Here is a 27,645-nt window from a genome sequence, read left to right on the forward strand (position 1 = left end):
AGCGCCTTTCCCCAGCTCCTCCACTTTATCCTAATCCCATCCTCCACCAGCCACAGACTACTAGAATAGTGCAAACTGTTATCACCACCACTGCTCCCTCACAGAGGAAAATAAAAGCCCACAGGAGGAGTGTCAAAGCTGACACCTCGATGCATGGCGACGTGTGTTGGGGGAATGTACTGTGCCTGAAGACAGGTGGTGTTGTATAAAATGTGGCATGAAATGTGGATTTGTGTGCTCAGACTTATGGTAGATTATGTGCTTTAATATGTGGTCTTGTTTTGCTGGACATGTACACAAACTCCTGTGCCAAGCAAACGCCTAATGCCTGCTGCATGCTGCCTCCCGAAATACAACATTACCAGTCCTAGTCAGTGACACATTGGGAAAGTATAACTGTACTGTGATAACTAACTTACATTGCAGTCTTTAAAAGCAGTTGGATGAAGATTTACTATTACTTTTGTCTCTGTACATACACTGCCATCTTAACACCAGCTAGACAATGTCTCGTATATGTGTTAAAACCTCTGGACTCAGGGTTGATGTTTTCAGCAGTAATAATCCACATGCATGGTCCAAACTCTGGATCCTCCTCCTGTGTAGTGTGTAAGGCTGTCAGAAAAATAACACAGGCCGCTATAAAACTTTACAAATCTTTAGATACAGAGTAGGTGATGTGTGTTTGTGGAGGTTTTGGAGTTGTTTGAATGCACCTTTGACTTAGCTCAACTGAGAAAATGAAAGTAAATGTACACTGTTGTTGCTGTTGAGTTATGAGTAAATCAAAGTAAGAGTATATAGTGTTTTTCAATGTGTAATATGTAACAATAAACTGATCACATTTCTAAAGTAACTTGCAAAACACTGACAAACACTAGTTATTCACATGTCAGTAGTGGTCAGCTCAATATCTTGAATGAATTCAAGCAGTCAAACTCGATGCTGACTTTATAAAACTAACTAAGGCCATGATTACCAGATTTATAGGTCTAGGTCTGCAGTGTAGGTTGCTGCTATGTGGAAAAGTGTGTGGCCTTGTCACAATATCTTCTGCTTTTCAAACTCTTTCTCAATACATTTATCATACTAACCAAAATCAACCTTGTTGATGACAACCAAATTTATGATATAGTGGGTCAAAAAAAGAGTTTTGATTTCTATTACATCCATTTTTTCATCTTTTGTATCTCCCACTTTAGAGGAATGAGTGTTTGTGTCCACAGTATATTAAAAGCTGCTCCAATATTACGTATGGATTGTGACAGGTGAGAAGGTCACGTCAATTGTTACAATCTGGATTTGCATTGACTGCGGACAGAGGTGGTTGAGAGAGGTGCGAGGAGAGTGAGTGAGAGGGTTGACATGGCTGCCTGCACATCTTGATTGGATAGCACACCCTTTAATCTACAACAGTTTGGTGAGTGTGTTCAGCTCAGCTCACACAATATTAAGGGCATTTCCTAATAATGTAAGTGCGCCCCCCCCCCCCACCCCCCACCCCCCACCTTGACAAAAACCAAAGACAAACAAAATTAATGAAACTTCTGTTAGTGCATAATGAGGCCATTTATTAATTTTCTGAGAGAATAAATTATCAACAAATGTAAGAGCAACTCAGCAAAATGGTCAAAAACACAAAACATTTCAGCGTGAATGTATTTTATGTCTTATTAGAAAAATGAATAGTTTCTTGACTCAGCCCACGGTCGGCAAGAATTATGATCAGCAGAGGGCCTTTCTCTTTGTTCCACTTATTTTAATCACAAAACTTTCACAGATTTTAATCAATCAGCATAAGATGGAGCAATTGGGGTCATTGTTACTGTAATTAACTGTAGTTGCTTATGCAGCATTATATTCCACAAAATGCTTGTTGGTGAGCTATGTACTGTACATGTAAGTGTAAGCTTTTTCATGTTTTATTCATTTTTTCTAGCTGATGGCTCAGGACCTCCTCTGATGGTCTACATGGATTGTGGAGTTCACAAGGTCCTCATGTATTAGGACTGCACTTCAAACTGTATAGTGCTCAGTGGAGTACTGGAGGAGGTGGTCTGAGTCCTAGCTACAGCTTCTAAACACTCTCCATCAGACTAAGTAGCTCCCATTTTCATTATTATTGTTGCAAAATGTAAAAAGAAAACAACACAGTGCATAATTGCTTTTCAAAAAAAATACTTTAATACAGACAGTTTTATAACAAGCGTGCATCTATGAACTATAAAGCCATGTAAATCAAACTGACGACAGAAATATTCATGACACAAAACCATACAGCAGAACAAGTCTCAACATGCCTACAATACAACAGACAGTTGGAGCAGCTTGATATTCAGGGCAGGGAGGTGAAATAGGAGAAATAGGAGTTTTAGCCCATCTATACATGGTGGAAGTGTTCCCTCCTATTATCAGCATGCAGTGCAGTCTGTAATCCTTGCACCAAAATGTAACACGTGCAGTTTTGTTAAGATTTATATCCTGTCTAATCTTCAAGGTGAAGTCACTATATCATGTTCTGAGAAACTTGGGACCCCAAAAGCACAACAGAGTCAATGATGGCAGGTAAAAGTCTTCACTGGATAAGTTCAACACAAAGCATACAAACCAGAGAGGGAACAGTACAAAGGGGTGGGCAGGTACAGTCATTATGAAGCAGGTCAGGGGCAGGAATCAGGCAGGTACACGAACAAAGATCTGCAGCTCTTTTGGCAAAAAGCACAAAGACAATCTGACAACTGGTGAGTCGCAACAGGGAGGTGTATACATATATATATATATATATACACACAGAGGGGATGATTAGGTTAATGGGAACAGGTGTGTGTAGGGGCGGAGCTTCCAGCAGGCGGGAGACTGGGCAGAGGGGGCCTGGCTGGGTCTGAAATGACACAAGTTACTGACAGTGACAAGCAAAAACCCTTCCAAAAAGCCCCTACACACCAACTGTATCCATAACTGTAGATGGGTCTGTACTGTATGTGTGTGTGTTAGGGTATATGTATGTGTGCAAGTAGTGGGGAGGCTGGGGGAAGGTAAAAACGCATGCTTTTTGGTTCTAACTGGTGCAGACAGTGTGTGTGGACAGTGGAACAGAATGTTTGGATTTTTTTTGACACAGATAGTGGGAGTCTTGATATTGATGAATGGATGTTAGCTTCAGACGGCAGCACTGTGGTTGTAGATTCTCCAGAGAGATGTTGCCTTGTCATCCAAATATGAGCAACCAGTATTTCAAGCCACAATATAACTCACACAGTGAGATTAAACATCTTGAACTAATATCTCCTCTCACACTTCTCAGGAACTATTTGCTTGCTGACGTAAGTTGGTGTATTACTACATATAGGAGCCTTTGATCTTGAAAGCTGGACCATAATGTAATGGGGTGTGTGGTTGTTTTTCTTCTTTTGTTTTCTTGCTGCAGCTGCTGTTCATTTTTGGAGGAAGCTCCCTGGGAGATCTATAACCATAGTGTTCCTTGCCAGTGCACATGTCCACAGATTAATGTACTTTTTTGGTGGATAACTTAAATCATGTTATGTCAAAAAAAAGCTGAACTATCCCTGTAAAGCATAATATCCAATGTACATTTACTGACAAAACAACAGATCCACAGCCACCACCATATTACACTGTTATGGCTAAATGTGTGAACAAACAGTTGCCAACTTACACTCACATACGGAGAAACAGAGGAATATTAGCATTTGTTTGGAGTCAAGTTGTCTTGCTGTGTTCAGCTTTCTTCTCTAGCTAGTTCGCAAGCTTTGTCTGTCCACCATTTTATCAACTGCTAAAACAAAAAAAATGTATTAATGCACCTTTAAATTCCAAAAATGTTTAAAAGGCTGTAGTTTCCATAGTTAACAACAAAGCAACAAGGATAACTAAAAAATGAATCAATTCTGGGAAACTTGTCTGTGGGATAGAGGCTAACTTGCCAGTTGTCCTCACCATGGTCTCATGATGTTATGCTAATTAAATCAAGGCATCACAATTAATTTGGCACAGAGGCATTGTGGTTAAAGATGCTAAATGTTATCTCTACCAGACTGGCCAAACATGACTTGAACACACGATCAGTACATTGCAAACAGACATCATACTCTTACTTTTTTTTTTTCAACATAGTGAATTACTGTGCAGCATAGAGAATACAACAATGTTTTGACAAATATCCACTAATAGTGAACAAACATGCACCACAAAGTCAAGTAGAAGACATTTTAATACTCACTGCTACATCTACTGTAGCTAACACTGAAGTGTTCGACTGTGTGACAGTATTTAGCTTTAATATTGCTGTTGACCTGTGCTAATGATGGGAATACTCATTGCTTTTGTACATGGCTGCTTAGCTAAGCCACTCTTGTGCTAGGATATTTATTGGTGCATTGTAACATCTTCACAGTGCCTATAGAAAGCTTATTGTAATACAGGCAGTGAACTGCAATCTGTGTGTGTGTGTGTGTGTGTGTGTGTGTGTGTGTGTGTGTGTGTGTGTGTGTGTGTGTGTGTGTGTGGGCTTGTTTTAGTATATGCGTGGGGCCCAACAACTTCCACTTTACTTGTGGGGACGGACCGTTTTGTGGGAACCACAATTCTGTACCCAACAAATTTAAATGGGTGTTTGAAGGTGAAGTGATTACGTCAGTGATGGGTACCCACAAATATAGAAAGAAAAGAAAGTGTGTGTGTGTGTGTGTGTGTGTGTGTGGTGTGTGTGTGTGTGTGTGTGCGCGCGCGCATTTTCGTTATACCTTTCTGACCTTTTCCAATTATAAACACCGATCTTGTCAGGACCAGAAGTCCTCATGGGGACCAAAGCCTGGTCCTAATGATGGCCTACTTTCTTCATGCGTGTGCATCTGGTCGTCTATACGTGTGTGTATGTGTGTGTGTGTGTGTGGTTTATGCATATGTGCTACTTGTAGTTGAGTGCATGATTGAGTGTTGCTTGATCCTATGCTGGCACTTCATAAATATGTTGTCCCCCTACGTCTGCAACAGAGGCAACAGAAAACCACAGCATCTCAGAGTCCGATTGACCATCTTCATTAAAGATGAAAGCTTTGACCCAAACAAGTCTACATGGGATAAACTGAAATAAAAGTATCCAAATTCAGAAGACCGCTCCGTCCTCTTGACGCGTGGAGATGAATGGAGGATGCGTTGCCTATGTAATGAAACAGCACAGAAAAACAACGCTTTCTGCAGGCGCCATCACAGGGCTTCAAAGGAGACGGCAAGGACAAGATGAAAGGCTGGATGCATGTGTTATTTGAAAAACATTGGCTAGCCCTACGCTAACCCATGTCAAGGTTTCTCTTTCTTTCACGGAGATATGGAGGCAGATGCTATCAAGTCAAATCAAGTTCCCTCTATAGTGACACACTCGCAGGTGTGCAATGATGGTCAAGAGAACATCCATGATATTGTCTCATATCAGGACAGAGGAACGTCCAGCAAACAAATATTAGCTCATGGGTAAATCTCTTAGCATTTCTTTTGGCACAGTTCTTGTCGCTGCTGTTGTGCTTTTCTTTTATAATCAAATATTGAACAAACTACTGAATCATGCTGGAGCACAAAACTGTTTTTTAAGTTTACTCTCTATCCTTACTTACATTTGCAAGTGAAATATAAAAAATGTGCTAGAAGCATCCACTATGAAAACCCATCAAAAGTTAACTCTCTGTTGTTCACACTGCACCCTCAATCTCTCCAAGAAATTAACAAAGTCCTGTAAATGTCCGAACAGTTTCAGAAACACACTGCATCTAGATCACAGGAGGTTATAATGGACTCTCGGGGTCAGAGGACGGTAAGAGGACATCTACTGGGACGAGGTTTACTGTTACATTGGACACACTTTGTTCTCTGGGATGGGCAGCTGAGCAAACGAGCCACAGTCGGTCGGAGAATCATCAGACCTGGGCGATGCAGTGCCACCCACAGGGATGCGGGCTGCAATGGCTGACATTTCTCCTGTTTGACTCTCGGCAGTTATTCCGGGTCGCTCTGAGGTCTGGTTCAGGTTGCTGTCTGGTATAGTCCCCATGCCAGTGAAGAGCTGGATTAGGCACTTCCTGAACTGGGCAGAAAACAAGTGAATTGAAAACAGTTAGCTTGAAATGATCTTAAAATTGGTTGAAATTTCAACATTTTAGGTATCTTGTTTAAAGGACATGAAAAAAGTCTGTTTTTAGATACTAATATTAATACTATTAATAATTAATTCTTAACGTATTATTTTATTTTAAACTTTTTTTGTTCCAGTGTATAAAACCTGTTGAGCTCTGTGCATAACATCACTAATTCCAGAATATAAACTAATGTCTACTGCTAATAATTAGCACACATTGCGATTTTTTGCAGCGCATGTGTGGTTAAGTCGATGAAGATGTTTTCTGAATACGCAGCGCATTTGTATATTTATGTGTTTTCTTAAGTTGCAGTGTGTTAAGCTCTCAGGGCCACTGTAAAATATTGTACTTTTGACTCCACTACATTTCTATGAAGTACTCATTACTTTGAAGCAGCTTTTAGTCAGTGGAATTTATTTTATTTTATTCTGAAAAATGTGATAGACCATAGACTGTGTTCGTAACAGGAGAAAATCAATCACAGCCACCTCCTTCACTGTCAGTCATGTCGTGCTGCTGCATTTTTGAATGGCTCAGTTTGAACTCGGCAGTGTCCTGATGATGCTAGGTTAGATAGATAGATAGATAGATAGATAGATAGATAGATAGATAGATAGATAGATAGATAGATAGATAGATAGATAGATAGATAGATAGACAGATAGAACTTAAGTAAAATTTGACTGAACAACTTTCACTTGTACTGGAGTGATATTTGACCAGGAGTATCTATTCTTCAGCTCAAGTAATGGGGCTGTGCACTTTGTCCACCTCTGGTGACTATATTACACAACATGCATTGTGTCCACATTGTCCTTTCTCACACACACACACACACACACACACACACACACACACACACACACACACACACATTTCCATTGTCAGCTGGTCCTCACTAATAGCCCCACAATCATTGGTTTCCACATTACTTTAAAACTAAAAACACTAATTGACCTTTTTCAGTTTGAAGCTCCCATTCTGTGAAACCCTGGGGAGAAATCATGATTCCTGACCCTTAATGACCTGTCTAATTTAACACGCAAGCCTCGTAACTCCCCCCGTCAAGCCAGTAATGCTTTTGGAAGTGTGGCATTAACTCCTCCATTACCCTCATGGAAAATAAAAGGCCGCTCTATTACTTTGTTCACTCCAGGACCTTAAATATGTCGTTAAACCCCCTTACAACACTTCCCTCCACTTCTGAAAAACAGAGGTTTTAAAACACTCCTGCACAGAGAATAAGGTCATAAAATGCCATCTTAATGGCAAAATGAATAGCTGAAACACATTAACCCAGAACATCTACAGCACATATAGCACCTCCATCTGCTTCTTTAAAGCAGTTTACAGCTGAAAGGAGTCACAAAAGGTGGTGACATCAATTTCCAACACCTCTAATGCCTGCACCTTTAATTATAACACTGCTATACCATGATAATTGTAAGCATCCTGTACTGTATGAATGGATATCGCCAAAATGTCTGTACAGAAGTTGCTACTGTCAAAGGCTAAAGGGAAAAAAGGAGCCCTGCAATTTCAAAAAAGGAAAGCTGGTGAAGAAAGTTGAATATGTAAATGCTATTTTGTGTCAGGTATGTTACATTGTTGGGTAAAATCATACCTAAAACCTGAATTCACTGATTTTTGGGGCAGCACAATGAGCTATAAAAAAAATACAATGTGTGTAACATACAGAATGACCTTCTAAAGATGTTAATAATGTATTAGCAAACAACTGCCTATATTACACATACAGAATTAGGATTGTTAGCAGTATTAGCATTAGTTTAGGTCTCTCAAAAATAGCTCTAATGACGCATTGTCCGACCACGTCAAAAATCTGATGTTTACAGTTGTTCTGAACAGAGGGCAGAGTGAAAAGCCTGTCCTGACGCAGTATCGTTAAAAACTGGGATAATGGGACATATTGTCAGTCTCTCCAGCAACACGTTCATAGCATTGCAGTTAGTTGTTCACATTAAAGGTGCCACACGTAATGTAGTTGTGTAACAAATTTAAAAAATAAAGATCTACAGAGAGAAATACAACGCCTGGCTTTTCTCTCTCTCCTGCACACAGCTGGCCAATCACAGTATGAAGTGGGGGTAAATGACGCATCCTCTGTTTTGGAAAGTTATCGAAATGCTCTGACATATACTTCACTATCTGACTGGAAATGTGTGGGGGGACAGGGTCTACAAAGCTACCCAACACGTAGTTCAGAGGGAGATTAAGTCAAATATTCACTCTCCTTTTAGCTCTGTTTTGGTCTCCACTAACCCCTGAGGGAAATATTTGACTCTATAGCTGCTAGTTGCCAGCATATATTGACCTGTAATCTAGCAGCTGGAAATCACAGAGTATCTGGTCAAATATTGGGGAAGTTGCTGGGCAGGTTTCGTACAGTGGGTTCATCAGAGAGTTTGGATTTAAAAGAGCTGCCTGTTGTGGCTAGAGATTGAAATTGAAATAAAACTTTTTAAATATTTTATTCTGTTTGGACTATAAAACTCATCTTGATCCTGTAGTTTGGTAAACATTGAAATAAGGTACATATTAGAAACTTTTCACCACATTTTATTCCACAGATAACACTTTGAATGCCTTTCTTTTGAGAATTCGATTTCAAGAAGAGTGCTTCAGTTATACTGTATATTCTCCTTGGCCTCAAGACCAACTTTTCAGGTACACTGGACTAAAGCACTCTCCTGTTACATGAAAGCACTTACTACATCTATGTATGTACAGTAAATCATTAAATAAGAAGAATATCTTCACATGGTGAGTATGGTTTTACTGTGTGATGGCATGAGCGTTTGAATGTTTGGAAACTCAATCTATGGGAGTGGAAGGAGAAAAAAGTATATTTTCTCAAAACGGATCAATTAAATCAAGACCCCAGCGGGCAAAACATCAATTTACTAAATTAAGTATTTCCTGTCAAAAGTTCAAATGTTACTTTCTCACATGCTTTATCTTTAGTCGCCTGCCTTTCCTTTTCCATTGATCAAGCAGTGTGGCACTGAGTGATCAAAGACTGTTCAAGCCTCATGTGGAATGGATTTTTAAATAATACCTACACAAGTGATAATTGGATATTTCTAATCTGTTCTTTCGCCTTCGGCCTTTTGACGTAGGAGATCCTGAAGGGCTTTTTAACTCAACGATTACTACAACGAGTGGCTGTGGTCATGAATCATGGAAATCCTGGACCTTGTTATGTAACTCAGAGAGACAGAGAGAGGGAGAGAGGGAGGGGTATTACGATCAAGCCCTAGAGATCAGCTGACTTCGATAGGCACAATTTGGGTGAAGCAGTGGGAGCTCTGTTAAAACCAGGATCTGCCTGTTAGCTGTCCTTCTTTACAGCCACTTGATGCCTTAGTGGAGACACAGGCTGACACTGAAGTGGAGCATGCAGCTGCCTGGCAACTGGGGGTCTGATTTAGGCATCATGCCCAGCGCGCACACACACACACACACACACACACAGATATATATAGTTGGACTATTCCACTTTCTGAAAATAGATCACTTTAAATTGTACTGTAGGCAAGTCCCATATTTGGACATGTTCATCATAATTGGCCTTGACAGTTTTAATGTCCACTATACTGGCAGGACTGTAAAGAACACCATTGAAAAAGTAAAACCCGTCATGTCCACTGAAAACTTGCCACAGTCAGTGGAGCAATGTGCAAATGGTGAGGAAAACATGTTAACATGAAAAGGCTGTTAAAGAACTTCTAACTGTTAAAGAAGTTTTATATGAACTGTCTTCTTCGATGGTGGCTCCAAACCGCAGCGAGAAGTAACGGAAACTGATGTGATGCCAGTAAATTGGACACAGCATGTTCATATTCAACAGACCTAAAGCAGCACTAACGCTGGTGACTCCAGCATCCGAGGAGCAGACAGCCCCACGGGGCAGCAGTGTTTTGCTTAAGGACACTGTGAGCTCTGTTTCTGCACATGAGAACCGTTTGGCTGAAGAGCAGGGTGCAACTGTTTGCACAAGTATGTTTCTGTGTGTCATGTACACCATTCACACAACCGCCAGAGCGCTAATAATGGAGAATGTTTTCCAAGCTTTTGATTAAGGTTGCATCATGCAAACTGCTGCTTGATGGAGTCACGGCTTCTCTCCTCCTCTCAGTGCTCACATATACAGTATTTTAATACAGCCAAAATCCCAATAAAACTGTTCTCATTTACATGATTGTCTGTTTCTGTCTTTCAGACAATGGAACAAGTTTGAAATGGTTACTGAAATGCGGCCCATTACAACTACATGTTAATATCCAGGCCTGCTAAAATCCCATTTTTATGACCGTGATATGGATCTTACTTTGTCTCACACAGCACAGCGTCTCCGCCGCTCACTGAACTGAGAGGTGTTCCTCTTGCTCGCAGGACAACACTAGTTACTCTCCTCTATGGAAAGTAGCAGTGGCAACACTGCTTGTTCGTGCCAATTCATTTTGAAAGAGCAACGGCCAGTGGGGAAACTCCAACACTCGGCCGGCTGACCAATAGTGTAACTTCACCACTCAGTCACGGCCATTCGCGTTTATAACTATAGCCCCGCTGCTGATGTCCAGCCAAAGACTGTTACTCTGAATTAAGAACGATTGTTTTATAGAGAAGCTGTCAAAACAATTGCACTGTGTTTTACACCACAACTCCAATGAAATCTAGAAACATATGGACAGACCTTTTAACCAACGATCCTATGTCATGTGTTAAAGAACTGCACATATTCACTCTTTTCTAATGGCTGCTGTCATGCTGTCAATATTTGCATAGTCAACGGTGATTACCCAGAGAGTTCGTGTGTGTCTCACTTACTCTGAGGAAAAGAGCTAGACAACATAATGTAAAATTAAACAAAGCAAATGGCACAAAGACATGTCAACACCAGCCCTTTCACATTTGGAAGACTAACAGGCACATTACAGGCGGCTAATGTATTTTTAACAACAGAGGCATGCATGGACAACTGTATTTTATTCATAGACTGTGAATTATTGAAAGACAGGTTAACATCCGACAACAACAGAAGAAAAAATAACATCTCAGTATTCTGCAGCAGCTTTTACCTGCTGCATACATGTAGTGACGTGTCTCAAACGTGCAGAGGAAAGACTTCAGCTACCTACCGTCTACACTGCTTTAACCAGCTTGGTACTGGGCACTGTATGACAACATCAAACTGGATCCCTGATGCTGACTGAAATAAAAACACAAAGATTTGCCTCTAAAATGAAAAAGTTACCTGTTTGTTCATGAAAACGTAGATGATTGGGTTGTAGACAGCAGCTGTCTTGGAGAAGAAGGCGGGAATGGAAGCCAGCCTGGGATCCAGTTCAATGGATGGATGAGCTGTGACCAGTATGGAGAAGGCAGCGTACGGCGTCCAGCCCACCATGAATGCGACAATCATGACCACCACCATACGGGTCACCTGCCGCTCTGGCTTCCTGGCATTGGCCAGACGACCATGAGATACCTGGAGGAAAGATAAATCTATGACTGACCCTACAGAACTTTCTAACTCGTTGAGGAGAATCTGTTAGGTTAGGATTTAACAAATACAGGGTTTTCAAGACTAACACCAAATTCTTTTATTTCAATGCTCTGCTAGTCAACCTTTCAAAAAAGAAATTAAGCTTGAATATTTTAATTCTGACATTTTGAAATATTTAGTTTGTGTTTCACATATTTCTGAGCTTTTGAAACCAACATGAGACACTAAAAGCTCTATTTCCATACTGTTTTTGGGCTGGTCACTAGTCACTCTTATTAAATGATAGGGAGTTTCCAGGAAATATTTACTGTCTTAGATAAAGAATGAATTTACTAAAATAAAAAGAAAACTCTACAGGGCCCCTTTCAGCTTAATTGTTACTGATAAAGCCCCTATTGTGCCTCTCCTTCCATTTATTAACTATGTGTCCGTTTACAGCAGGTCACCAAAATTTGCAGATGGGTTTCAATTAAAGGGCAGTTTCCTTTTCCCCCAGTTAGTAATTCAGCCTTGACTGCAACCACCATGAAATAGTCTTTATGTCCCACAAATGCTCCAATATGTCCAATTCATTTTCAATGCTCTTTTTTCACCATCCATGAACATTTCATCTACAGATGTTAGCATGACTGTGGACTCAATCAAAACCCAGTAAAGTTCCAGAGGTGCATGCATATTTCTTTATATCATGTCAGCTGCATATTTCAGATCTCAAGACTGACATTGCAGCTTTACTTTAAGCAAACCAAACCACATCAGAGTAATGTTATATGCCAAGAACATAGCAAAATGTGCATTAGTGTAGTCCCTGTAATAAAAGCCCTAATCAGAGAAAGATTTTCAGCTAACTAGTGTAGCTCAGTGGATGTGGATCATCAGCACCCTCCTGGAGTCTGATTCCTTCCCTGCTGCTGACTTCCAAGTTTCTATCTTTTCTAATGACAGAAGGATGATTGTGTGAAATCTGAAAGCACACCTTATACAAATGTCTTATGAAGTCATTTTCAGAAAGGAAATGCTTTTCATTTGTGTTGTGTAAGAACCGACCTTCCTGAGCTTCCGGAGGAGCTTCCCATAGCAGAAGAAAATCACTCCAAGCGGGAAAATGAAACAGGTGGTGAAGAAAGTAATGATGTAGCTGTGATCTATTATGTTGGTTGTATACCTGTTCCGAGACAGAAAATGAGGTTGACATTTACTTTTTAGTCAATTTAAACACACATTTATCAACTATTACAAAAACATAAATGTAACTTTCCACTTTTTGATTTTTGAAACTGAAAAAAAGCAATGTTTCATCAGCAAGTGGGCAGTGTCATACTGTGATTAAAAGACACATTAGTGCTGTGAGGGATTGTTAGGTATAACTGCACAAAATAACTCTAAACAGGGAGGGGTGCTTCTGTAAATTCTTGTTCCTGTGATAGCAGCTCAGCTCACTTGAGGCCCTAAAACTCTAAATATATATCTAAATATCACATGTGCAGGTCTGGGCCCACCTGAATCACTCAGACTTTCTCCCAGCGTGCTCATTTTTCTCCTAATTGCACCCTTACAAACAGCCATGCACCCTTTGGTTATGTTCTCTGTAGTGTTATTAAAACATGATATATTCCTGTGTCAGTTTTAGGCCAATTTAGTCAGTTTCTGTGCTCCCTGTAAAAGCTTGGAGGTAGGAAACTCCAGTTAATTGTTGAGGAGTTGCATCAGTCACTGTACAGAACAAACCATTCAGTTTCCTCAGCAGCTCCATCTTATGGTGTGGAGGTCAAAGTAATGTGAGATTCAGTGACTTCTGTCTGTGTGCAGCATTTAAATCATTTCCATGACTGCTGTCGCCAGCCAAACTGTCATTTTTGATGAGGTGAATCACACGAGCCACACCTGCCAAAACTGTCAGACAAGTCCACAAAATGTAATTCATTTAACGAATAAGTCCATCCACCACCAGCTGGTGTGCCCCTTTTCACTAACAGTCCACTTCACTGTCAGAGTGAATCTCCTCATTTACACTGGGGAGCTCAGTCCTGTGTCACATTTGAAAGTTTCTCAGAGGTATTTATACCTATATAGGTATAGGTATAGGTATATATATATATATATATATATATATATATATATATATATATATACAGGTTTTATATTTTATATCAGCCATCATTGTCACTTCTTACAGAAACAGGGGAAGTACTGGATACAGCTGCTTCAGAAAGTATTCAGACCACTTCACTTTCATCCCTCAATGACTGATAATGACAAAGTGAAAACAAATGACAAATAATGAAATGGCCTTAAAACTAAAATTAAACTACTTGAACAAAGTTGATATCAGACATACAACAGAAATTACTCCTTTATTTTTTATTTCATTATTCTAATTCTTATTTAATTTAGGGTAGTTTCACTGAAACACACCCTCTCTTTTACAGGAAATCCCTGATCGCATTCATCAATTACAAACCTTCACACTTGGAAGCTGCCCAGTACAAACCACAGTGTGACCCACTGGTCACTGAGCCGCTCCCCCTGGAGCAGTAGGGGTTTAGGGTCTTGCTCAAAGGCATCACAGTGGTGTTGATGGGGGAGGGGCAAGCACTGCTTATTCACTTTTCCCCACAAATTATGATGCAATGATGCTGCATCAAGTTTGTTACAGCTTAAACAAGCTCATCATGAGCAAGGACAATAACAAGCAAAACTACCGTGACAAATCAAACAGTAGCAAATGGACAGGGTTAACCAGATCAACTACGAGCAATCATGAATTATTTTTCTTTAAATATCGTCCCGTGTTTGTTGACTTACAAGCTTGTGTCAAATTTAGCACTGGGTCTTAAGTTATATTTGTCAAAACCCCACTGTATTAATGTTGATCAATGTAAGGTATGACATCCAGAAGTACATGAACAAACACCAACCTCTCTCCCAATTTAGTCCTACATGAGGTAACTCAGAATTTATACCTGGAAGGTCAGATTAAGGTTCCCGTTGTGGGTCAGTAGGGGCATTAGAGAGATTGGAGAGATTGGCAGCTAAATTAGATTTTTCATATAGATAGATTATACTTATACAGCTCAAAAACAACAATACGATTATCCTTTTCTTATCACCTCAGAAGAAATGGCATTAAAACATTGCTATGTTATAGGATTGATCTCCTCCCTTGAGACATCTCTACTTGAGAGAAATTTACAAGTACGGAGGACAGAGCTTAATGACGACTGACAATCAATCAATTGAGGAAAATACCTGTTGTGAGGAAAAACAGAGATCCTAATTATATTGGCTGAGGCATACATATGCTGCCCCTGTCAAAATCCTTTTATCCTGATACTTGTACTAAATGTAATGATGTCACTTTTTCATTGTCTGTGGGAATACAGATTAATAAGGAAAGATGTACATTGTGCTACAATATTTATCCTGGGAAGAAGATTTTTCAGATGTAAAGACACCTGAAGTAGCTCCACATAAACATATGTATTATTGTGTGTACATGTTTGCATGTAAGTATGTTTACATTGCTGCATGGTGGTGCAGTGGTTAGCGCTGTCGCCTCACAGCAAGAAGGTTCCGGGTTCGAGTCCCAGCTCGGCCGTGGGATCTTTCTGTGTGGAGTTTGCATGTTCTCCCCGTGCCAGTGTGGGTTCTCTCTGGGTACTCTGGCTTCCTCCCACAGTCCAAAGACATGCAAAATGGGGACTAGGCTTAGCCTCCAAGAATAACAACTGTTCACAAGTGGCATGTGACTCTAACGACTGTCGTTATAACACAATAGAGCACTAACGAAGTCGAAACCAATTTTCCACCAACGACAGTCATGCAAACGACTGTCGTTGACACTTGGAGCACAAAAAAAAAAAAAAGGGAACCAGTGACATCATCATCCTTGTCAACGCCAACAAGAGGTTAAATACCTGGGTCTCCACACCAGAAAGTAGGACCAGTCCTAGCCTGGTCAGATGCGTACACGAACTGATGAAGCCTCTTGGATGAGAGGTGAAACGTCTTCACAGACAAATAACCTAGTCCAGTTGTTTTCGATTTAAAAAACTCCTTTAGGATACTAGGCTAATCGGATACTCTAAATTGACCATAGGTGTGGCTGTGAGTGTGAATGGTTGTCTGTCTCTATGTGTTTGCCCTGCGATGGACTGGCGACCTGTCCAGGGCGTACCCCGCCTCTCGCCCGAAAAGATGCTGGGATAGGCTCCAGTCCCCCCGCGACCCTACTAGAGGATAAGCGGTAGAAAATGAATGAATGAATGTGTTTACATTATGTGTTGTTTCAGTGCTCCTTGTGTTTGTGTTTCTATGTTAGATGATTCCTCTCTGGTATGGAATCTCAGCACTAATCGTTGATGTACTGATGTAGGTCAAGTAAATGATAAGATGTGGTTTGGCCTTAACTGTTTGTTTTCTTATAATTAATATGTTGTTAGCATTACTTTGAGCTTGCTATTTTTTGTGTTCACAGGATTAATGTGGCCTGTCAACCATCTGAATCTTCAATTTGAATTATTTAATTCATTTTAAGGTTTTAGCTTTTTATCTCAAGTTAAACCCAGACAGGTAATAAATTTCAGTGAACCAGGAAGTGACAGTAGAGAGCCCGGGTCGCTGCAAGTCAGAAAGAACAACAATGAGTTGAAAAGCTTTGTTCAAAAAGCCAGAGTTTGGGAGTGACAACTCTACTAAAGTCTGTTATAAGGTAAAAGTGTCTTTTCATATAAATGTGGAAGCATGGAAACTGCACACATCAAAGATGGTGTATCCTCAAATTAGACTGAAATTTACTAAAATATTTTAGTTTTGCTAAAATAAACTAGAATAAATTAGAATGTGACCAAAACTACATTTCTGTCTAAGGACTGAGTCTAAAACAAAATTAAAATCAGGTGCAAAAATGAACACTGTACGACTGCTGGATTGAGCTGCATCATTTCAAACTAATGTCCATTTAGCGTAACAGATGCTGCCAGTTGTTTTCTCACCTTCCTCATTATGTTCGTCTTATACATAATGTGATGTACCCTCGTGTCTATGCTTTCATCACTTAACAGAGAGGCAACAGGCCATCATGCCAAAAAATGATAATGATAGTTTAATGAGGGCAGGGGATAGGGTTACTGATTTGCTGTTCACGTGCAGATTTTCCCAGCATCTCCCGGGACTGGAGCTGGCAATTTCCATCTGTGTGTGTGTCTTTTTAATAAATGTCTTCCACAATAGCTGAGCACTGAAAGGGCTTTGAAAGAAAGTCAGCGGTATACTGGTGGCACATTGTATTCCAATCCCTCTCCAAGGACGAAGCCACCTACTGACAATGCACCAACTGCTCCTGCATTTATGCTTTTTAACATTCAGAAGCCATCCAGTGATGAACATGCGGATGTATCCGTTGATAAATCCATGCACATAAATGAGGCATTTAAAATGCGCCAGGCCATGCATGTGTCAACTCTCTGGACCTCACACACCTGTGCCGTTAGGGCTCCTGCTGTTAACCAAATGGTTTCTGACAGAACTCGTGCTGTATGCAGCCGGAGGTGGATCGTGTCATCTTATGGAGATACTCCGTAAGGTGATCTCTAAATTGTATTGTCTGAACCATTTGTTCCCACAGCGCTGAGCAATAGTTCCCTTAAAGGGCTGCAGGCAAACACTGAGCCCCATATCTGCACGCCTTTGATCAAAGCAGCTAAATAGCATTATCCAGATGGCACCCTGAGGGCCAAGGTTAGAGCCGACCTGTTCCTTGACTTTTTCCATGAGACACATTTACACAGTTTGAGCTAATACAGCTGAAGCAGCATTGCAGATCTGAGCCACAGGGCTGAGTGTGGAATGTCTATGATCTTTATCTGTCTGTGTGGGTGGTAAGAAAAATAAGGAATATACAGTATTTCTGGGTTGAAGGTTAGATTGAACCACGAGGTTTACCATGAGGTTAACATTTAAAGCTTCTGTCAGCAATATTTTTGTAGAAACAATGCGTAATTTAAAGGGATTGGTCATAGGGCTGAACCCACATAAAATCAATCCCGTTTTAGCCTCTTTCCGCTCGTTTTAGTTTTACCCATAATTCAACAGTTTGGTTCAATCTCATCAGCCTCTTTGCCAGCTGCAGTGGGCAGTTGTCAGGAAAACAGGCCTGTGCACCACTTGCCCAACAGCAAACAACAGACAGGCAACGTTAGCGACTCGCTGGTGAACATAGTGGTGCATGTAGCAGCCGAAGAGCCAGATATTTCCCAGATATATTTTAAGGGGTTGTGTTGTGTTGTTTTTACAGGTTTTTGGGCTGCCACCAAGTGGTCAGAAAATCAACTGCCGCAGGTTTAAAGTTTGGTTTCTTTTTTAGATTAAGAGAGTAAAACTTAGTTTCAGAATACATTTTTGCTTTATTAATTATAGGGAGAAATGTGTGCCTGTGTATATGCGTACATTAGACTGCAGCTGTGACCAACATACCAACATTTCTCAATACTTAAAAAAAAATATTTTTTTTCTGCATCAGTGCACAATGTAAGATTCTAAAAGATATACTAACTACAGTCTTCAGCATTAAAAGGTCACTTCACCCACATGGCAGAAAACTTATTTTCACATTCATTGTGGTATTGAGCCATGGAATTGATTTTGTGCCAGTATTTTGAGATATTGTGCTCTGATATTGTGCTGCCACCTCAGAAAAATTGCGGAGAATTTCATTCTGTTTGTGATGATCAAAGCACTAAAAACAATGTCTGAAAAATTCCACAGGAATTTGTCCTTCCAGGAAAAATGTACCGATTCCAAAAGGATTTTCCACACACCTCACTGTCACCAGGATTCACCGGGACTGTTTTTCAGGAAGTAAGAAATTGCAACAAAAAAAGGGAGAGAAAAAATATTGTGATTTGTTTGGATTGACCCTTTAAAATAAATTTTGCTCTTTCATGCGATGGTTTTTAACAGTCATCGATCTTTGCGGGTTAGAGATTATAAAACGCTAATTTCTTACCAGTCAGGCTCACAGGTGGTTCCAATCTTGCTTACAGTATATCTGTTCCAGCCCAGCACTGGAGGAAAGGTCCAGATGAAGGAGAAGGTCCAGACGAACAGCAGACCCAGGACTGCATGCTTCGCTTGCAGTCGGATGTTCCCCAGAGGCCGGCAGATCACGAAAAACCGCTCGAAGGACAGAACGGCCAGGGACCAGAGGGCTACGATCCCTGTGGCAAACAGCAGGAGGTCAGCGTGTGGGGGCTCAGCGGGACAACAGCAGTCACAAGCACACACACACACACACGCACACACGCACGCGCGCACACACACACACACACACACGTCCACAAGTCCTGGAATCAGTTTTTATGAACTATGAGATCACAGCTCGGTGTTCTTTAATTGATATCTCACACAGTAATAAACCTATCGAAATCATTTTCTGGAAAGTCACAGTGTTTGAGCACATAATGTTTGTTTCTGCATCTCTTTTAGATTCACTCCTTTATCACCAGAGCGTGAAATCTCATTGCTTCACACTTTTGTAACGTACTCAGCAGGGATTTCCTGCTCAACCCCTCCCTCTACAGTGAAACCATATTTCTTAACTTTGACAAAGCATCCTATTCTGTGCCGCACAGACGTAAAGAAGAGGCGGTGCTGCTACTCGAAATAGTTTAATGATCTGAAGTGAATGCATTACGCTGCCTTCCAATGGGCTAAAAAAAAAAAAGCAGACTATAATTATGTTAATATGCCACTCTCACAGACCTGTTAATTAACTATCCCTCCACAGCCAGGAACTATTAGTGTCTGCCTACCAGGCTCACGAGAGATGACAAAAGAGAGAGGCAGAAACCAGGATGTTCAAGTATGTCACACATATCTAAACAAGAGGCTTTGAAATAAAATTAACAGCAATACTTCAAAACTGCTGGTTTTTTTTTGTTGTTGTTTTTTTAAGTGAACTAAAACTGACCATCAAAGACCATCCTGCTTCTGTCCATTAAGTTTTAATGTATTTGTCTGTGAAGCACAGGTGCATGCATATAGACAGGACCAACTAAAAAAATAGAGACAGAAAATATACTCGCCCTGAGCAGAATATTAAGTGGAGCATCCATCCTGCTCATGGGGAAGAGCTGGGTCAGCTTAATCAGTTTCCAATTTAATCACACATACACACACACGCACACATTCACGCATGCACGCACGCAAACACACACACACACACACACACACACACACACACACACACATCCATACAGGTGATACTAATGCAACAAAGCTGTCAATCATTGAAACTGCTGTCAAGGCTAAAAAGCTGAGTGGCTTTCCACCACAAGCTCCTTGAACATGTATGCTTCCTGACAACAAAAATGCATCTTTGTGCTGCTGTGTGCTGCAGATGCTCTTTGCCTTGACCCATTAAGTTTTTTACACCTCTTAATCATACACAATGGCACTTGTTTGGGAGTTAATTCAGTGCATTATACTGCACCCAGGGGCCACCATGAATTTTATCCATGAAAATTCATGTGTAGTTGGATTTTTTCTTTCTCCCGAATCAGTAGGTAAAGTCTGCTCTATATCCTGGGGATACACTTTATGTCGTCAGTTAATACACAACCTAATGCAGGTCTGGCATGTGAAACCAATGTTGTCTCATTAAATTGCAACTATTGCAAGTTAAAGTAATTCTGTAATATTCTCATAGAATCATATGAATCTCATCATATCCTCCTCAGGATCTATTATAAGTTAATGTTTTCTGTAAATCTGGCAAGTTTAGGGTCTGTCATCTGTCCCAAGATGACAAAATGGGATAGCACAAATCTTGTTACCTAATTGAATAAGGAGCCTGATATAAACAAGTATTCCCTCTCCTCTTGGTGAACTGCAGGTTGCTCAACCAGAGACCCAGGATCCCACTTGGGACCCTTCTGATTCTATCTTAAATAGAGCTTCAGCAGAGGCTGTGAAACCAATCCACTGACTTACTTAAATGTTATTGGCGGTCACGGTGCTGGTAACCTACTTATGGCTAGTCATGCACTACAGTATGTGAGGAGGCTTCTGTCCCACACTGCTGCTAACATCTGCTGCGAACACGGCTTTGAATTCTGCCTTGGGCATTGTTACTGAGCTTGCGGTGTGTTTTTACACACACATCGCAGCACAAGCAGCAAATATCTTGCAGCTAGAGTTTTCAAAAATATCAGACACAGGAAGTCTGCACCACAGGCTCGCAGAAGTTAACAATGAGTCAGACAAGTGACTTTTTAAGCAGTTTTTTATTCTGAGAATATAGGATAAACCCCTGCTTAACTGTACACACTGATGTCCATCACTCCAACCTTTGTGCTCTGGTTTTAGTTTGCCATATGCTCCATAATTACACTTACACTGCTGCATTATTGGGACTGAGATTTAAAGAGTGCCATAAATAAGCTGGAATACATTTACAAAATCTATTATAGATCTGATTGAACAACAAAGTTCAACACTGTAAAAATCGCTGCTGTTATTATTATGATATTTTTCCTGCCCTCTAAAAAAAAAAAAAAAAGTGAATTTGTGAATTTTATTTAACGTTTCTTAAAACTTAGTTTAGCGTCTCCCTGTCACTACAGGAAGTGGTATGTTGCTTATTTTGCAGAAACAGTCTTTTCAAGAAAGAAACTGAGCAGAACTCCAAACTGATCCTCAGTCAGCTTGATCCTTTTCCCAACAGTTGTAGTGGAACTGATTCGTCATTTTTATTTTCCCTCCCAGATGTTCTAATTCATAAACAGATGTTGAAGTCAGTGCTGATGGAAAGCTGAGAATTCATCATCTAACATCTTTAGCAATATATCTATTAAAAAAAAAAAAAAAAAAAGCTCAAACACTGACACCTACAGTTGTGGAAGTTGCGCTTATGCAGCCCTGCAATGACAGTAATACTTGGAAAGAAGAAAATGAGCAAATGTGTAAACCTACCGAAAAATGTTACGGCAAACCCTTCCAAGACGCAAGCCCACTTCCCAAGGAAGAAATAACCCCTGGCGTTTGTCAGGAAACTTATTAGTCCACCGGTGAGAGAGACAAGAAAGTCAGCGATGGCCAAATTAACTATAATGTAGTTCAGGGGCTGTCTGAGCTGTTTGAACTTGAAAGTAACAAACATAACCAGGAAATTCTCGCTCAGAGACAGTATCGTGACCACAAACATGAGCACGGCCAGGATAGTGAAGTTCCACGGCGCGATGTTCTTAATGGGTCCATTAAACGGGTCATCAGTAGTGGCGAGTTCAGCTGCCACAGTGTAGGATACAGCGTTCACTGACAGACTTAAAGTATCCATTGTCCACGCCCAGAGTGTAGGCTACTTGCTTGGTGACCCTAACCGCGAGAAAATCCTGTTTGATCTCTTTCTCTCATACTCACAACTTCATGTGGAGTGACTTCCAGGCAGCCGCGTGCACTAGTCTCCAGTTAAACATGCTGCCTGCGCTCTGGAGCCTTCTGTGCGCTCTGGCACTCTTCTTTTTCAAAGTTCTTGTGATAAAATTCCGCGTTGCTCGAAGCGCATTGTGGAGAGAGAAATCCGATAGAAATCCTGAGTTGAGCTGCTGAAGAGCGTGAGTCTACATGTGAGCGCGGAGCGGTGAAGGAGCGCACGGCGCGGACAGAGGCGATGTCTAGGGAAGCGTTGGCAGCAAGTGCATGACAGACTGATCAGGAGCATCTTGGAAGTGCTTATATAGGCGGCTCCGTCATCACTGCTGCCCTCAAGGAGAGACGACAGAACGCCACGCGTCCTCCTCATGTGTGCCTCTTTGCGCGCTTCCCAAACTGATGACAACAAAGTCTCCAGGCTTGACGCACACTCTGGCTGAACCCGCGAGCTTATAGCTGCGATCGATCCCACTATGTCCTTTTGCCACGAACCAATAATCACCCCCAGTCCTGATTAATACAAAGAGCAAGTCTCTGTTTTTAGGCTGGTTCCGGAATTACACATTGACACCTGGTGGCTTTTCCTCTCTAGTGCACAATTCATTAATCATGCTAATTAGGCGCCCCAGCGGGCTGATTGGTCACATTGTGTACATTGTTTTATCACAATTGAGAACATGTGTTTTATATATTACCTGTTGAGCTGAAATGTACCACAGATGTGTCAAACACGTGCGTTGTTAATTGACCGGGACCAATTAAATGAAGCCTTTTAATCAACTTGGACGCACTGCTGTGCATGTGCGCAGGTCTGCACAGTGAAGCTATGACATACAAGTCTAAAATGCCTGATTATTACAGTTAATAGCACTCCTCACTGCAGCTAACTGTGGCATCAAGAGATCAACTCACCACTTTGATTATGTTAGACTGCCCCCACCACAGCACAAAACAACACACCACCACATCCACCTGCTCACTAACCATCTAATAAGCTTTACAGAAACACACTTTACTGTGCAGAGTCTCTAATGTCAACTCAGTCTTCAAAAAAATCTAAAACTGTAAAAACATAATAATATAATAATAATAAACTTGTTAAATGTGCAAATAACAAAGAGAACTTCAGTGCCGTCAATCCTTCACTGCTCAGTAAACTCACATGAACTGTGAAAAGGTTGAGTTGTGTGCACATACCAGATGATCTATTGGACTGGGTGAGTGAGCATGTATATTGCTTCGCTCTGCACATCACACCTTGCTGCTGCGCAATAAAACCACAGCAGTCTTAGAAAATGTTTTTTGCAACGAGCACAAATTCTAAAACCAAGACAGAAATTATTTGGAAATCATTTAAATTTGCATGAAAAGATGTGACAAAGGCCCGACTCCGACACATCAGTTCATCGGTTAAATATTTAACAATTGCAGATTAGAGGTTTAGACAACTATTGTCAGAAAGAAAGAAAGAAAGAAAGAAAGAGTCCATTCATCCATCATCCTTCACACCTTTCACGAGTGTTGTTGAAAAAATGCACCTTTTTGTGCCAAAGCATGAGCAGTATTTGTATTTGAAGGTATCATTTTATCAAATTTTTTGAAACCTCAGCACACTGCTGTCAGTGAGAGGCAGCTCCACTGTAACTTGGGATGAAGCATCTCACACAGGAGCATTTTTATTTTGGTTATTTAGGGGAAGGAAGACGATTTTATTTTTCAGAAGCCTGCCAGCATTTCCCAAACGTACCTGTTTCACCTTTTAGCCGTCTGTCTAAAACATCTTTCAAAACAGAAAGGAAAAGCTATTGGAAGGTGCGTATCATATTGAGAAACTGTCTCATCTGTAACTCCAGTGACCGTTACATGTGGTTATCACCCTGAGATATTATCAGTAGCTCAAAGGTTGGAGAAAACAGCCACCAGCTGAACCTAATAGTGTTGCAGTGATCATATCGCATGAACTGTGCATGGTCCAGTTGCACTGAAGAGCTGCTACTGACATTACGATGGTTTCACCCAGATGTAATTTTACTTTTCACATTAAGGCACAGAGTGATGATTCAGAAGGATCAGGAGTTTCAAAAGGATTAGGAGTCAAAGATTTGTTCCAGATTAATTTCAAACCTTACAAACATGCCATTTATATTCCGGGTTCCACTTTCAAGTTTACTTTGAGCGAGAACTCGAAGGTCAAGTCCACGTCTGCACGGAACTTCTCCTGAGAGGTGAATCACCTTCCCGCTGTCTCCATCTCTACCCAGTCTTTGATCTAATTCCCTCTTGCTGAAGCCAGCTTGTCACACCTCAGTGACCATCACGTAAATGAGGATTTATTGCCTGCGCAGTCTGTCCGGACTGCTTTTTGTTTGGCAGGTGTTTTAAAGTGCCATTGCCAAGTCCAACCTTGTGCACAAGTAGAGTTCAAAGAGCAGATCCAATTAGTTTCAAAAATATTTTTTACTTCAAATGTGGCTTCATTCACTCTTCAGTAGCATTGATTTGTTTTACACTTAAATGATTTGGCATAAACAAGGAGCTAATATTCTACTTCAACAATTAAAATGTCAGAGACCTAAACGGTAACGATACTGAAGAAGTCACCATAGTGTAGGCTACAACATCAAATCACTTTCAACTGGTGTTTATGTTGCCAGACAACACAATCCCATCTCATCCCATCCCTCTATTACGTGTTTACCAGCCTTACATCAGGGCAGTGACCTGAGGAACTGGCTGGTTCTAGCTGTTTCGCCAGAGGCTCAGGACTGGAAATACAAGCCCACAGGGTAAATCTTGAGAGGCACTGGCCATTGAAAGTGTGGAAGTGCTGACAGTGGGAGAAACCTTGCTCAGATTTTTTTTTTTTTTTTTCAATGACTCAATGAAAAACTGTACAAAGCAATAGAAGGTTTGTTTGTCTTGCTTTACAGATAAAAAGTGGAATTTGATGACAGATATCTTGGTAAGAGATATCACATATAAATGTAACAAAATAATGAGCTTCAGGAGCTTTTTTAGGATGGTTTTAGCATCTCCAAAACCAAAAATACAAGAACTAATTTGTTAGGAATAAATTAAACAGTGTGTTCATTAGTATAGCTTCGCTTAGCTATCCAGCTAATTACCAACATTTGATATAGTACATTATATTGTGGGTCCTGGACGCTACTGTATCAGAGTAACACTAACAGGTCTGTTCTTCTCTACAGTCGAGTAAATTTTTACTTATATGGCGTCAAGTCACAACAGAAGCTCTCTAGAGGCTCTTTTCGTATAGAGCAGGTCTAGACTCTGTACTCTTTGTAATATTGATTACAGACAGCCAATAATTCCCACCATGAGCATCACTTGGCGACTGACCAAGAAAGAAAAGAAGGACCAAGAGTCTAGAGTTGAGGACATCCTCCCTAACCAATCAACAACCAGAATACAATATTACATCACATTTTATACATTATGTAGGTCCAGTAGTAATTTCCATATTTTATCCTCAACTTTTTACAACTGTACTGTATGTAAGTGTGACAAACTGGTGGTGAAGTGATATAGACTCCTACAGGAGGAGTATATTAGAAAAGAAATCATAACGTGTGAATTGCGAACTACTTATATAATTATAGACATATCCCTAAAAAATTGCATGAGACCAAAATTACTTTTATCAGGTTTAAGTTTCCCTTTTTTTTTCTTTTTTTTTTAATGGAGCAGCAGCTAGCTACTTGTGTTAGGCAACACAACAGTTATCTTGTTGTAGCAGCCCTGAAGGACTTTTAAACTACAGGCGAGATTTGGACTGGGGGTCACGGCTGGATGTCGCTGGGAGCAGATGGAAAACTCTGTGTTGCTGGTGCAGCGTCGGTCCTCACTGCCTCAGCTGTCCGGGCTGGACCCACAGTGGGACTATGGTGCCATGTGGTGGCCCAATGTGCTGCTGTACTCCACTCAACTAACTCAGGACCTCATCCAAGTTTGTAGCCAACTAGTATAAAATAACATGACCCTGTGGGTTGGTTTTCCCCCTGTCCTCCCCACAGTCGCCACTGTTCCTCATATAACATTATATAAAATCATGTGATATGAAAATTATATAATACTAATAATAATAATAATAATCTTCATAATACTACCTTTCATGATCCCACACTTTCCAACTAAACTGATTCATTTCATGCTCCCCTGGTTTCCTGCCAGGCTTCTCTCACAGTCAATACAAGAGCCACAGAGGCTCTAATGTACAGGTGGAATTAGACTCTACGTTCCTGGTGGACAGGAGACAAAGCGACCGCACAGGTCTTGTTTATTTCACTTCCCATTCTCCAGCTCACCCTCCGGCTCTTTAGCTTTTGTGTTGGTGTGTGTGCGAGTGCAGTTGCGATAACATCATGTGACTTATTTAGGTGAATCTGGACATGTGTGCACTCCAGTCTTCTACTTGATGATGTAGTGGAATACGGAGAACAGTTTGGAGACTTGGTGGCGAACTGTATGTCTAAATTTCTAAATGTTTACACTCTCATCCAGGGATTCGAACTGAAATGTTAGAATATCCACATTGCTTTTGAGAATTGTGTATTCAAGACACAAAGATGGTGTATTTAAAGTTCCCTCACAGACCTGTCTGGTTATCTTAAGTCAAATAAAAAAATAACAAGGGATCATGTGTGTTGTGATTTCAAAGGTTGTACTCAGTAACTACCACACAAACATTTCAGCCTCACTCTGAACGAAAGTCCAATACCATCATCTGCATCAGACAATTGAGATCTCACACCCAGTCTGAACATCTACCTTAACACACTTGTGTACTGTATGTGGCTCTGGAGCAAGGGGAGTGTCTGAGATGTTGATAGTTGAGGGTCTACATCCAGCATTTTCACATCTAATACAACTGGCACCAGTGTCAGGGTTCATATCAGTAATTACAACCACTGGGAGAATACATGTTTTACAACCACCTCACTGTGTCTAAACAAGACCTCTGTTTCCACTTCTCTAGTTCACTCTGGATTTAGAATTTCACTAAGTGAGCTGAAGACTAATAAGGCAGCTCATTTGCACCATAAGGCTAATTTGCATATCATGCACTACATCCAAATCATGCTCGCATTCTGGGGTGTTTTTTTGAAGCTCACTACACAAGGATACTCATGATATTCACAGCCCTGTAGCCAGAGAAAACGTCATGCATTGCTTATAATAAGAAAGGACAGGTGTATTGAGGGTGACAGAGATCAGGAACACAACAGTAAAATAACAACAGCAAAAATAACAATACATTAATAATAATACTGCGCAGTCACCGTCCCACCTTGCCTCACTTCAGGCAAAGCGGCTTTTTGTTGTAGAATCTGTCTAACTGGCTGTCACTGAAAACTCCCAATTTATTTCCCTATGTTGCCATGGACACAGCAATTGTTACTCTGTCAAAATTTTTCTTTTAATTCAAAATTAATTTTGGGTGATGGAGGGGTTGTATAATGAAGGGCCACGTTATGCTCCATGGGCAATGCCTTCCCTTGGTGACGAACCCGTTAA

General features: G+C 40.7%; 1 protein-coding gene across 1 annotated transcript; it reads right to left on the minus strand.

Annotated features, from left to right (window-relative positions):
* Window positions 1–2,161: 2,161 nt before the first annotated feature.
* Window positions 2,162–22,665, minus strand: valopa (vertebrate ancient long opsin a). Its single transcript, XM_056396297.1, has 5 exons — window positions 21,652–22,665; window positions 18,686–18,896; window positions 12,727–12,844; window positions 11,428–11,661; window positions 2,162–6,097 (listed from the first exon to the last, which is right to left on the minus strand). The coding sequence occupies exons 1-5, from the start codon at window positions 22,013–22,015 to the stop codon at window positions 5,861–5,863; spliced, it is 1,164 nt and encodes a 387-aa protein (XP_056252272.1). The 5' UTR covers window positions 22,016–22,665; the 3' UTR covers window positions 2,162–5,860.
* Between the last annotated feature and the right edge of the window lie 4,980 nt (window positions 22,666–27,645).

The sequence above is a fragment of the Seriola aureovittata genome, chromosome 14 (genome assembly GCF_021018895.1).
Source record: "Seriola aureovittata isolate HTS-2021-v1 ecotype China chromosome 14, ASM2101889v1, whole genome shotgun sequence".
Taxonomy (NCBI): Eukaryota; Metazoa; Chordata; class Actinopteri; order Carangiformes; family Carangidae; genus Seriola; species Seriola aureovittata.